The sequence below is a fragment of the Petaurus breviceps genome, unplaced genomic scaffold (genome assembly GCF_028583685.1).
Source record: "Petaurus breviceps papuanus isolate PSGF00001 unplaced genomic scaffold, PetGlider_PUasm1.0 90792, whole genome shotgun sequence".
NCBI classification, from domain to species: domain Eukaryota; kingdom Metazoa; phylum Chordata; class Mammalia; order Diprotodontia; family Petauridae; genus Petaurus; species Petaurus breviceps.
The window spans coordinates 8,285,059-8,299,484 of NW_027187347.1; the positions used below are offsets into that span (position 1 = coordinate 8,285,059).

Sequence of the window (14,426 nt, forward strand, 5' to 3'; positions counted from 1 at the left end):
CTTCCTTCCTTCCTTCCTTCCTTCCTTCCTTCCTTCCTTCCTTCCTGGAGAGGGCAGGGCAATTGGGGTTTAAGTGACTTCCCCAAGATCACAGGGCTAGTAAGTATGTCAAGTATCTGAGGCCAGATTTGACCGCAGGTCATCCTGACTCCACAGCCAGTGCTCCATATGAGCTCCAGTTTCAAATCACCAAATGACTATCGTACATTTCAAATTGAATATCCCACAAACACCTCAAACTCAAAATGTCCTAGGCAGCTGGGTGTCACAAAAGATGGAGCACTGGACCTGGAATCAGGAAGACCTGGGTTCAAAATCAAGTTTTAGAAATCTACCAGCTCTGGGCAAGTCACAAAACCTCTGTTTGCCTCAGTTTCCTCATTTACAAAATGGAATAATAGTAACAACCACAGTTGCTTTACAGGGTTCTTGTAAAGATCAATTGAGATAAAGTGCTATATAAATGTTAGTTACTATGTTGATAATGTCCAAAATAGAGTATTCCCCCAAGTCTAAGCCTCTTCTGAACTTCCTTCTTTCTTTCTTTGTTGTTGTTGTTTTGCTTTTCTTTGGAGGGCAATTGGGGTTAAGCAACTTGCCCAAGGTTACATGGCTAGTTTTTGTGTTAAGTGTCTGAGACCACATTTGAACTCAGGACCTTCTGACTCCAGAGCCGGTGCACTATTCACTGCCCTGCCTATCTGCCCCTGAACTTCCTTATTTCTATTAATGGTATAACCATTCTTTTACTCTTCAAGTTTGTAATCTCTGCATTATCCATGATTCCTCATCCTCTATCCAATCAATCACCAGATCTTCTTGTTTCTACCTTCACAAAATATCTTGTGTCTGAGTCCTTCTCTTTTCTCATGTAGCCACCAACTTAGTTCTTTCTACCCTGGATTATTGCAATAATTAGTCTCTCTGCTTCTAATATCTCTCCACTCCAATCTATCCTGCACATGATTTTTAAAGTGCAGATAGAAATGTGGATTTTGATTTCTTAGAAGATAGAAGTGAATCATTTCATACAAGAGACCCTTCTTTAAAACAGGGATAGGTCAAAATGATACTTCTGAGTGGATCAGAGGATCCTTGGGTCTGGGTCCAAGAAGTCACATCCAGAACTCAGAATCTGAACTGCTATCTGCTGCTTGAAAGATCAAATTAATGGAAAAGGTTTGGTGCAGAGGTGATTAGAGGGAAAAGTTTGCTCTTGGGAACATTTGAATGAAGGGAAAACATTCTTCCTTTACCTTTCTTAGAACTACCATCTACTTCATGAGAGATGGAAACCAACTACCCAATAAAGCAGACCTGGATTTAGAACTGCTTTTGGATGAGTCAATAAGTCACCAAACCTGACTAAGGAATGGTCATGGAAAAACTCTTCAGTCTCAAGGAAGGAAGGAGTATCATCGATGAAGTTAGAATTATATATAGAAATATATCTATATTATATAGAATTCACAGGAGTCTGCTACTACAGTAGCAGAAAGAAAATTTTTATCATCACATGATAGGATTAAAGATGTGGTTTGGCATTGTGGCTAGAGTTTGACATCAAACCATACCAGTGACATCAGTTGTTAGAAATGGTTATTTAAAAAACACTTTTGGTGTGGCTTCTAATACTAGGCATAAAACATGTAGTGATGATGAGAGAAGTGATCTATTCAGATAATTATTTACAACTCCTTTTGGCCAGTGGTAGAAATTGGAGAGCAGATGAAAGATAACAGAGGGCTTTCTAACCTGCTCGATATGAAAAATTATTTTCATCTTACATCAGTGATTGAGTAATAATATAACCAGATAAAGGATAAATAAGTCCAATAAAGAACCAATAAAGCCTAATTTTTCAGGGATTACACACTACAGCAACATAAGGATATTATGATTTTAAGTAGTAGACAATCTTTACACCACCCCAAGATGCTAGCTAGATTAGCAGACAGTCTTCAGAGTAGCCAACCGCTATTACTTACTTTCTTGAATAATTGAAGTATCTTGGGACAGTTAGGTGGCCCAGGGAATAGATCACTGGCCCTGGAGTCAGGAGGATCTGAATTCAAATCTTAACTCAGACACTTGACACACGTACTAGCTGTGTGACCTTGGGCAAGTCACTTAACCCCAATTGCCTTGCCTTCCCCCCTCCAAAAAAAATTGAAGTATCTCCACAGACTAGTGGGGAAATGCCATATACTTTTTAAAGCAATCCTTAATTGACACAAATTTAATTAAATGGTATCAAACCAAAATCTAAAAATTATTAATTTCTTGCCATATGTAGAATACTGTGCTACTAGGTTATATAAAATAGAGATAGAAGTTTTAGGAGCATGACAAACTGAAATTACAAGACAGAATAACTCCTGAGTATCATCCTCAAAAACAGCAACAGAATTCCAAAGAGCTCAAATTAGCTGAAACTTCTAAAAGAAATTTGCCTTTAGAAAAACTAAAAAAATTAATAGACAAAATCTTTCTGTCACAATGATGGTTTAAAAGAGACAAAAGTGCTAGAAGAAAAATTTCATAGAAAAACCACAGAAATATCAGAACTAAAATTAGAATTTTCTAAAGATACAATAGAGTAGATAATAAATACACTGAAGTAAAAAAAAAGGAAAATAAATTAGCCAAAAAAAATCATAAGATGTAATAAAGAAGTGGGTACTCATAAGAAATCTTAAGGAGAATCAATAAATATTTATTAAGAATCTACTAGTTACTATGGTAAGAATTAAAAATTATAATGAAACAGCAGTTAAGAAATATCTTCAAGGAAATATAAATGGAACAACAGACACTGAAAATCAGAACTATTTTACTGGAGTATATAATATCAGAAACAGAAGAAGAAAAAGAAAGAAATATGCTCGATAAATTATACAAATTAATTATGTTGCTTCAATAAATAATTGAATGACACAAACAGACTTGAAAAAGGAAGGAGGAAAGGAGTAAAGAAGGAGGAAAGGAAAAATTTCATTTGTGGGATCATAAAGAATGAGAAAAAAAGAAAAGAGTGTGCAAAGAGGATGAAATGGGTAGAGAGTATATGTTGTGTTGTGCATGTATGTGTGTGTGTTATGGTTGAGATGATACTAGTACTAATGAAATAAGAAAAATTATCTTCTGATAAATAATTTTACAAAATGTGGTGGGCTAATGGAATATATTGCAGTTGGGGGTGAGATAAATAGTTATCTATTCGAGAAATAGAAGTTACAAGAGGCAAAAATAAAAGGATTTTACTATTAACCAGAGTCAAATAAAGAACTTATTAACAGTAACAAAAAAAGCTAGAATAAAAAGAAAATAAAGATATTGCAAAGGAATCATTGCTATAAATTCAAATACTTAAATGAATCTGTGATCTTATCTATGCAATGTAGATCATTAACCAGACATATCTGCCCATCCTGTCTAGTTCAACCTAGTACCCAGAACACAAAAGCACTAGAAATGGCAGCACCCCAAGACCACTACTCCCATTTCTATCCTGGCTTCCATAGATATTATCTCAGGAAGCAACCTCTATGAAGATGGGACCTGTTCAATGCCTCTTTCCTGGTACTTTAACTCCTACCCCCTTAGCAGAGACATCTATTGAAGACCCAGAAAAGAAAGTTTTATGTAGTAATTAAGTCCTTGGCACCATAAAATGATTCAACATCAGGAGTAGAAGTGGTCTTATCAATGGAAATTATGTTAAATAAAAATGTATTAACATATGCTTTGCTGCTACACCCTAAGAATAATGGACTCTTTCCATCTATTGACAAAAGAAACCTCGTATCTGTGTTGTTTTCCCCATTAGAATATGTGCCCCTTGGAAGCATGGAGAGCTGTCTTGTTTTTCTTTATCTCCAGCACTTAGCACAAAGCATTGCATGGAATATATGTTCCTCCCTCCCTCCTTCCCTCCCTCCCTCCCTCCTTCCTTTCCTCCCTCCCTCCCTCCCTCCCTCCCTTCCTTCCTTCCTTCCTTCCTTCCTTCCTTCCTTCCTTCCTTCCTTCATTCTAGGCATGGTGTACAGATAGTACAATTGCATGAATACAGGACATGGAGGGCTATAGAACATAGAAAATAAAAAAATTTCTAATTAGTTTGGAAAGATAGGTTGGAGGAAATTGTGAAGCATTTGAAAAACCAAACAGAGGAGATATTTTTTGGACATGGCCAACTTAGGAATTTGTTTTGCTTGGCTATGCATATTTGTTACAAGACTTTTTTTTTTTCTAATTGGGAGAGGAAGAGAAGAAATGTTTTTGTTAACTGAAAAAAAAAAATTAAGATAAAGAAAAATCCCTAACTACCATAACGGAGGAGGAGGAAGAAGAAGAAGAAGAAGAGTTTATATCTTATTGCAGAGACAATAGGGGTCTACTAGAATTTATTGAGTAGGGGAGTGACACCATTATTGTTGTTTGTCATTCATTTTCAAAGAGTACCAATGGCATCATGGAGTGATGTCTTGACTCATTTGTGGATTGGATTTAAGTGAGGCAGAATAGACAGTGACACGGTTAGATCTGAGCTTAAGGAAAATCACTTTAGCAGCCATGTGAAGAATGAATTTGATTAGAAAGAAACTTGAGGTAGGAAGGCCACTTAAGAGACCAGTTCCTCTTATTGTGGGTAGGAGTTGATGAGGGTTTGAACTAATCACGTATCAGGTATGAAGTGAAGGAAGATCTCAGAGGTAAGAGATTCTTCAGATTTAAAATGAACAGAATTTGAAAATTGATTGCATATACGAGGTGAGATAAAGGAAGTTATTGAGGTTAACACTAAGGTTTTGAACTTAGAAGACTGGAAGAACTGTGCTGCCTTCAAGGCAGAGAGTTTAGTAAGGGTAAGATAATAAGTTCTGTTTTGGACACATTGACCCAGTTTAAAATGTCCAATTAACAATTGGTAATGCAGGCCCCTGGAACTCAACTTAGGTTATATACACATATTATATATTCACATATACTATATATATATTCATACATTGAATTTGAATTTTATATTATATATGAATTTATATTCATTTTATTCACATATACATAACCATAAATATATACACAAATATATCCCAGCTGAAATTGCAAGAAAAAAACTTCACTTAGTAGAATGAGAGGTAGCATGGTGTAATAACAGTAATGATTTAGCTGATGTTAATATGGTAGAGATGAGGAAACTGAGACTCAGAGGTTAAATGGCAAACTCAATATCACATAGTTGATAGGTCATATAATGGAAAGAACACTGGTTCTAAAGTAAAAAGACTTGGGTTTGAATTTTAGCCATGTTAACCATACCACAGTTACAAGGGAAAGACAAGAATTGAGGGTGAGGTAAAATGGCAGATGGACTGTCAGTCCACTCCATGGATACCGTTATGATGCCCGGAAAAGTGAGGAGGATCTCAGCATGTGGGGTGCATCAATGTGGTAAATTTATGGGGTAACATTTTCCAGTCTGGCTTCCAGAATCATCATTCACCTAAACTGGCTCTCTCCAAAGTGATCAGTGACCTCTTAATTGACAAATCTAATGGTCTTTTTTTCAGCTCATTCTTCTTGACTTCTTTGCTGCATTTAACAATATTGGTCACAGTCTCTTCCAAGATTCTCTCTCCTTTCTGGGGTTTTGTGAAACTGTTCTTTGTTTTCCTCCTACTTATCCAACCACTCCCTAGACAACTTTGCTGAGTCATCAATATTGTGCCCCTTAATTGTAGATTATGCCAAGACTTTACTGAGAACCCTTTTCTTCTCTCTTTCTCTATGCTCTAATCAACTCTCATGATTTTAATCATCATCTCCATGCAGATGACTCAAAGATCAATTACACTCCTTTTTCCCATTGTTGCCCTCAATTGCATCCTTTTTTTTTTCCACCAAAGGTCCATACCACCTTCTCTTTAGCAGTTAAATAGGTCCCTTCAAACTCCTTCCACATGAAGCTTCACACCACAATAGTTCAGTCACCTTAAAATTTAAAATCAAAATCTCCTCTTTGGAATGGACCTCAGAGGTCATCTAGTTCATTGTTTACCTACAGAGTTTATAAGAAGATAAGGAGATTTTATATATAATGTGTGTGTATACACACACACACACATACCTGACCAGTGGTCATCCAACATTTGCTTGGTGATCTCTAGGGATAGGTACATTTCTACCTGAGGCAGCCTATTTCATTTTTTGGACAGCACTAATTATTAAGAAGTTTTTCTTTGTATTTATTAAAAAGTCAACATCTCACAGTTTTCATCTTCTTCTTCTTCATCATCATCATCATCATCATCTCCCCTAATGCTTCTCCAGGATAAATGTCCTCAGTTCCTTTAATTTCTCCTCCAATGACCTGTTATCCCCTCACCATCCTAGTTAATCTCTTCTGAATACACTCTAATTTATAAATATCCTTTACAAAATACAGTGCCTCAATTTTTACCACAACATTTCAGATGTGTGATCGAGGATGAGTACTGAGTACTTCCTTAGACCTGGACAATTTTCTACTAATTCAACCTAAATTCAGAAGAGCAATTTGGGGATTATTGACTCATATTTAGCTCAAATTTCTCTAAAACTATGGATCTTTTTCACTTGAGTCTAGATATGTCCTGTACTAATTTAGTCAATTTTGTAGATCCATGAGTAGGACTTTACATTTATCCTTCATCAATTTAATCTTCATAAAAGAAATGCATCAATATAAAAAAAGAATTAAAAACTTACTTTCCTTGTGGAACTCTTGTTTTTTTCTCTTTATTACTTGCCTAAAAAGAAGGAAAACAAAAGTATAAATCTCAATATTTACTACATCTAAAAAAAGTTCTTATAATTCTTTATAATATAAAAGATTCTATATAATATCTCAGCAAGAGATTGAATTCAATCTCTTTAATACACCCAGAGCTTTAGATGCATTAATGATAAAGTGACATTATTGAGAGTCCATGACCCTCAAAAAGAGCAAAGGTCAAGTCATGGCATGAATTTCACATTAGAGACAAGATAGTGGAGTGGACAGAGAGCAATACTTAGTATCAGGATGAACTGGGTTTGAATGCTACCTTATCTGTATGACTCTGTGTGTGTGTGTGTGTGTGTGTGTATGTGTGTGTGAACTCAACTCTTGGAGCTTCTGTTTCTTTATCTGTGAAATGGGGACAGCTGTATTATTCACTTCATAGGGTATCATCAAATGAAATAATGTGTTTCACAAAGTTTTAAGGCAACAGAACATGGATAGGATTTGGACTTGGATTCCATTAATACAGTGAACTGCCAAATGAGGAAATGTTCTTCCAAAGTATGTCAGCATTTTTTCTTCAACTTGGAGTCTTAGAGAGTATGTTAGATTTCTAAGAAGTCAAGAGACTTAACCAAGATCACACAGTCAGGTTGTGTCAAAGACAGGACTTGAACTAGATATTCCTGACTATAAGGCTGGTTCTCTAATCCTTATGCTCTGCTGCCAATTTAAAGCATTAGATAAACATTTATTATCATTATTATTAATTATTATGCCAATCTACAAGCTTTTCCTGTAGAAGTCAAATTCCTTAGGGAACAGGCCACTTTCTTTTTGTCTTTGTATCGCCAGCCTCTAGCATAGCTCAACTAGTCGGGTTAACACATACACTATGCAATTTCTTTCCTAAATTGAAAGCTTTGTTATCATTTAGGACCAGGTTTTTTTGGTGGAAAAAACTGTTAGCCATCTCTGCATGGGCTATTTGAAGGGCAAAAAAAAGCTGGCCAATCATTGAAAAATATTTTCCTCAATTCATCTAGCATGGGGTTGCAAAACTCTCCTCCTTGGCCTAGAATTTCCATTAATAAAATAACACCATAATGATAATAATTTATATTGTTCCTAGTTTGGCACACTAAAGCTGAGTGCTTTACAAATATTATCTCATTTGATCTTCACAACCACTGTGGGAGGTAGGTGCTTTTATTATTTACTTATATTTATTTAATTATACTGTTAACACCATTAGAGTCACTAGTATGGTTTAAGCAGAATTCCCAAACTCATATTTGCATCACCATACTTTACAGGGAAGGGGAAAAAATGTGAAAGACACAAAATCTGTCCTTGACTTCTCCAGCATCTCTCTTCTTGACCTCCATTTCATATTGTAGGTTTTGTGGTTTAGAAGAAAGAGGACAGGCTTAGGAGTCAGGCAACCTGGATTTGCATCCTACCTCTTTCATGAATTCTTCAACATTAAATATTTCTTCCAAAGATTCTGTGGGACCTGGGCCACCTACAGTGAAACATACCAGAAGTGTGCTTTGTTCTTTAATATTAAACTTCTCTTATACTCCTTCACAATTCCTTGACCTTTTACAGAGTCTCTTCAATGCTACCAGCACCAAGAGGGCTTTCTTCATGCTTCAGTTGGGTTCTGGGGTCACTTGAATTTGTCTCCTGCTGTCCTACAGATTCTTCTTGTTGTTCAGTCGTTTGAGTCATGTCTGACTTTTCATGGTCCCTCTTTGGGGTTTTCTTGGCAAAGATGCTAGAATGGTTTGTCATTTCTTTCTCCAGCTCATTTGACAGATAAGGAAACTGAGGTAAACAAAATTAAGTGACTTGTCCAGGGTCATACTGCTAATAAGTGTCTAAGGTTAGATATGAACTTGGGAAGATCAACCTTCCTGACTCCAGACCAGTGCTCTATTCCTTGTTCTACCTTGCTGCCCCCTATAAATTCTAATAGTCTTTTGCCATAACAAGGACAAAGGGTGCTCAGGAGAGTCATGTCTTCATTACTCTTGGGTTTCACTTCTGAATCTCCTTACTCTCTGTACTTTCTCCATCATGTCTCAGTGGGTATTTTCTCACACCCTCTACTTTTTTTTTTCTTTTGAGGGGGTCAGGCAAAGCAATTGGGGTTAAGTGACTTGCCCAAGGTCACGTAGCTAGTAGCGCCCCCCTACTTTGCATCTCCCTTTTATACGTTGTCTTTTTTTTTTTTTTTTTGCTTTTTTGGAGGGGAGAAGGCAGGGCAATTGGGGTTGACTTGCCCAAGGTCACATGGCTAATTTTGTTGTGTTAAGTGTCTATGGCTGGATTTGAACTCAAGTCCTCCTGACTCCAGGGCTGGTGCTGTATTCACTGTGCCACCTAGCCACTCCTTTATGCATTGTCTTTCCCATTAGAATGTAAGGTTCTGGAAGACAGGGACTTTCTTCCTTCTTGCCTGTATTTGTATTCTCAATGCTTAGAACAGTGCCTGGCACATAGTAAGAGCTTAATAAATGCTTGTTGAATTGATAACAGGAGGTCACTTGACCTGACTGAGATCCAGTTTCCTCCTCTTTAAGATGAGATTAGACTAGACTGAGGTCCCTTCTAGCTCTCTATCTGTGATCCCAAGGTCCTCTATGGTGGCTCTTCCTCTTTTTTCTCTTCAATTATCAGATATTCTCTCTTCTGTCCTCATTTAGGAACCTACATATTCTCTCTCATTTCTACCACAGAGTGAATTTAAGCAAATGAGCCAGCATTCCTAATTGCATTTGTGTTTTAGGCTCACTTTCTCTATTTAGAGAATAAAAGGGTTTGTTTTATTCGGGAATTTCAGATGTCTGGTAGCTGAAAAATGTTTTTTATGTGTAGAGGAGGAGAGAGTTCTTTCTAAGTCTCTGAAATCATTCCAGATAAGCAGAGTAGATGACTGTCTGTATAAAAGAATGTCTTCTTTCATTAGATTGTATTAACCAACTTAGAAGGGGATGTTCAAATCCACAATGGCCCTGGGGTATCTGAAGGGTCTTTACGACTCTGAGATACCTAACTCTTATTGGACAGAATAGGCACTTTAGTCCCCACCTGGGGTCTGATTCTTACACAGATTTAGAGCTAGAACTAGGGGCCATGGAGTTGATCCAATCCAACTCTCTAATTTTACAAAGGAGAAAACTGAGATTCAGTTTTTTCTCTGCTAATAAGTGGGAAAGTTTGTGGACAATGACCATAGCCACCTTCAACCTAGAGGGTCTGAATGAGTAGTATTTACTAGATAGCCGTGACCTTGATACAGCGTTCATCCCAGGGGTTGTCAGTTAAGTGAGGCCAGGGGAACAAGTTGACTTTCTTTTGTTGTTGTTCAGTAGTTTCAGTCATGTCCAACTCTTTGATGCCATTTGAGGGGTTTTCTTGGCAAAGATACTGAAGTGGTTTGCCATTTTGTTCTCCAACTCATTTTATAGATGAGGAGCTGAGGCAAACAGAGTTAAATGACTTGTCTAGGATCACACTACTAATGTCTGAAACAGAATTTAAACTCAAGACTTCCTGATTCCAAGTCCAGTACATCAGTGGTCCCATATAATAAAAGCTAACATTTGCATGTTGGTTTAAGGTTTGCAAAGCACTTTACATATATTACCTCATTTGATTCTTCTTGCAACCCTGTAAAACATTTGAATAATTATCACATGGAAGAGGAATTAGTCTCCCTTCATTTGGCCCCAGAGGAAGAGCTAAGGAGCAAAAGGGAGATGTTATGGAGAAGCAGATTAAGTTCCATGTAAGGAAAATGCTCCTATTAGAGCTGTCCAAAAAGTGGCGTAGATTTCCCCAGGGAAGTATCAGCCTCTCTGTAGGTCTTTTAAAAAGCCTTGATGAACTCTACGTATGTATATTGTGAAGAAAATCCTTTTTCAGATATTGGTTGGATTAGATCATCCCTAAGGTCCATTTCAACTCCTAAATGCTGCAATTCTGTGATAGGTTCTACCTCCCTGGGGAGACTCTAAACTGCTAGGCATAACCCAACACTGTGGACACATTTGTGCTTGCTAAATGTCTGCGGATGTTTGATTCATTTCTCTTTCTTCCCTCCCCACCTTCTTAAAAAAGAACAAAACCAAGGACAAGTTGGACCACAGACTCTATCATTAGCAAAGACTGTATTGTCTTTGGAGGTGGTATGGCCCCGAGTTCCCATTCTCTGCTGGTATTTTAGACCCAGACCACTGGGAAAAGGGTGGGCGGAAAGAGTTTGGTCCAGTTCAAAACAACTGACATCAGAGACCCTTTCCCACAAACCTCTAAATAATATCAGTGAAGCAGAAGGGAAAGGAAGTGGCCACCTCAAAAAAAAAAAAAAAACAGAAACCAAGAGCCACAGATGAAATGATTGATGAGGAGAATATGTTTTTTTCAGCTTGGTCCTGGCAGGATAAAAGTACTCAAAGCACATGAAATCTCTATTGCCTTCTGCATTTTCTTCAGTGGGCCACTGTTTGAAGGTGACTTCTAAGTCCAAAGGGACTCACCAACAAGTATTTCTTAAATACTTGCTATATGATAGACATTTTGGAATACAAAGACAAAATAATTAGGGGAGATAACATTAAGTAGAAACAAAATATAGAGAGCAAATATGAAATAATTTGGGGGAAAGAGGAAAAGAATAAGCACTTATTAAACATCTACTATATTCTGGTCACTGTATTAAGCACTTTATAAATACTATCTCATTTGATCCTTACAACAAACTATTATATTGTGATATAATAAACAAATACATAATATTTGTTACATAGATAACAATAAAGCAAATTATCTCCATTTTACAGTTGAGGAAACTGAGATAGACAGTGGTTAAGTGACTTGTCCAGGGTCACACAGCTAGTAAGTATCTGAAGCCAGATTTTAACTCAAATCTTCCTGAGTCTGGGCCTACCTGGGTACTAGCCTACTAGTTGGGGGTGAGGTGTCAGAAAAGGTTCAGATAAGAAGTGGTGCTTGAGCTGGGCTTCAAAGGAATCTAGGGATTCTAAGAGTTGTTGAGGAGGAGGGAGAACATTCTAGGCATGGGGCACATTCTGTGCAAAGTTAAGAACACAGAAGATGCAATGTCTTGTTTGAGGGCAAGAGGGCCAATTTGTCTACCAAGTACAGTTCCTACAGGCACATAAATCAGGAAAGTTTAGGCTGGAGTTAGATTGTGAAGGGATTTAAATGCCAAATAAAGGAGTTAATATTTGAACCTCTAGGCAATAAGGAGCTAAAGGAAGTTTTTGAGTGGTCAGACCTGTGTTTTAGGTGTTAGTTTCACAATTATATAAAGGAAGGACTGGGGACACTTGAGACAGAGAGTCCATGCCTCCTCCATAGGGATTCTTTGAGGTTAATAGAACTCTGACATTCAGTTTGGCAACAAATGCTGTCCCTTCTGAGTCTTACCTGAACTTTCTCTGTTGTAGGTTTCCAATTTTCGACTTCTTGTGTTCCTCTCGGGTCTTCTTTGGCCAGCTACAACAAAATATACCAGATTCAGGCTCTTTATAGTCTTTCCCAACCCCTTTACACTATCCCAGTCTTTTATTTTTATTGTTGAGGCAATTGAGGTTAAGTGACTTACCCGGGGTCACATAGCTAATAAGGGTCTGAGGCTAAATTTGAATTCAGGTCTTCCTCACTTAAGGGCTGGTACTGTATCCACTGCACCACCTAGCTGCCCCAAGCCTCCGCTCTTTTTTAGATGCCCTCATCAGCAGCAATCCTGCCCTCTCTGTCCTCCAGTTGGAGGGGTCACCCCAACTTGTCTCTTGCCTTTGTCCCACAAGCCCTACTAAAGGCTTTCAATGTAACAAATTACAAGTCATTTAATATCCTTGGGTCTCAAACCTAGGATAAGAGGTCCTCTGAGGTCCCTTCCAGCGCTAGCTTCATGTTCCTAATAAAAACTCTCATTTGGATAATAGTCTTAAGATTTGTTATAAGAAATATACACTATTTCATGTGATCGTCACAGCCCTGTTAGGCAGATGCTATTATTATTCCTATTTTATAGATAAGGAAACTGGTACGAACAGGTTAAATGACTTGGCCAGGGTCGCAAAAATAAATGAAGCAGGATTAGAACCTAGGACTGTGACTTTAGGTCGAGAAATTTGCACAGTGCCTTCCCCTCTGTTCCAAAGGCCAGAACTTTGATAAATACTACCCCGTTTGCCTCAATGCAGGACTGCAGAATAGATTGCAGATCAAACAGATCCTCTGCCATTTGTTCAACGTGTAATGTGGGCTAAGACAGAGACCTCTTTATCCCCTATCTTGTGGGCAGGGGTGGCCTCCTTTCACTGGACGCCTAAATCTTTAAAAGTGGAAAGACTGAGCCATTAATTCTTTTTTTCCACCACTTTCGAGTCTGCTCTTTTCCAGTGACTCATATTTGCTGTATCTAGCATGCATGGGTGCTGAACCCATGAGCGGAGAAGAAAACTCCTCCCCCTGTTCTCCCTTTTTTACCCCTGCCTCTGTAAAATGATCCTAACGATGCTCGTTTCTGTTCTGTGTTGTTTATCCTCAGTTTCAGGGATGGGAGGTAATCCTCGTTTGATAGGGAGTTTGAGGCATGGCTACCTTAGGGCCAGGCTGCAGGCAGGTGGGGCAGCCAGGCTGCAGGCAGGTGGGGCAGCCAGCAGATCAGCATGGAAGCCTGAAAAGCCAGGCCACCGGGGACTCCAGTCCAAGTGAGAGTTTTTGGATTTGAAAGTGGGACTATGCTCTAAGGGAACCAAATGAGCTAATCCCTTTTCTCCCAGAGACTGAGGCAGTACCAGTGTGGTGAAGGGGTCGGGGGAGGGGGAGGTTATGCCTCCCACATGTTGGGGACTAAATTTGTATATTTGTGATTATACTTTTTGGAGTAAATGTTCTCTTTGTAAAAACGCCACCATGTTGCACGGAGGGCCTTGTCTGGGATAAAAGTTGGGCCCTTCACTTTTGCAGGGCCCCCTGGAGAGATTCTCTGCTAGGGATGAAGCAGGTTCATCGTTAGCCCAGAACTCAAGTAACCAGGGAAAGAGATTTCTCAGCCCCCCTTCTGGTGTGGTCGTTGAAGATAAACAAAAGAACATCTTCAGGTGGTATTTACATTTTGGGCTCTTAAGCCAGAACAAAACAAAATAAGAAACAAACAACCTCCAAAACTAACATATCCAAATTCTTTCCTGTTTAGTAATTACAAATCAAATGCATCCCCAGAGAGAAAACCCTTCTTCTGAGTCAGCATGGTATAGCAAAAAGCGTTCTTAATCTGGAATCAGAGGCAACCTGGGTTCAAGTCCTGCCTCTCTTATTTACTATCTGTGTAACCTTACACAAATCAAGCAGTGTTTATGGGTCATGGTTTCCTCATTTATAAAAGGATGGAGTTGAACAAAGTACTATCTAAGGTTCCTCCTAGGTCTATGTCTAGGGCTTCTCAGTTAAGGAGTACTAAGGAACCTTTCTGAGATGACCAATTCATATCAACTCATATCCTGTAATGGTGATCAAATTACAAATACTTTGTGTATCACCACCATTGTTATCTCTAGGTATTTATTAAAGAATGTGTGTGTGTGTGTGTGTGTGTGTGTGTGTGTGTGTGTGTGTGTGT

General features: G+C 38.2%; 1 protein-coding gene across 1 annotated transcript in view; it reads right to left on the reverse strand.

The window, feature by feature from the left end:
• GCSAM (germinal center associated signaling and motility) overlaps positions 1 to 14,426 on the reverse strand; it is a 22,539-nt gene that overhangs the window by 3,212 nt on the left and 4,901 nt on the right. Inside the window, exons 2-3 of the mRNA XM_069070023.1 lie at positions 12,224 to 12,292; positions 6,748 to 6,788 (exon numbers count right to left, since the gene is read on the reverse strand). Coding sequence (XP_068926124.1) covers positions 6,748 to 6,788; positions 12,224 to 12,292 — 110 coding nt within the window. The remainder of the gene's footprint in view (positions 1 to 6,747; positions 6,789 to 12,223; positions 12,293 to 14,426) is intronic.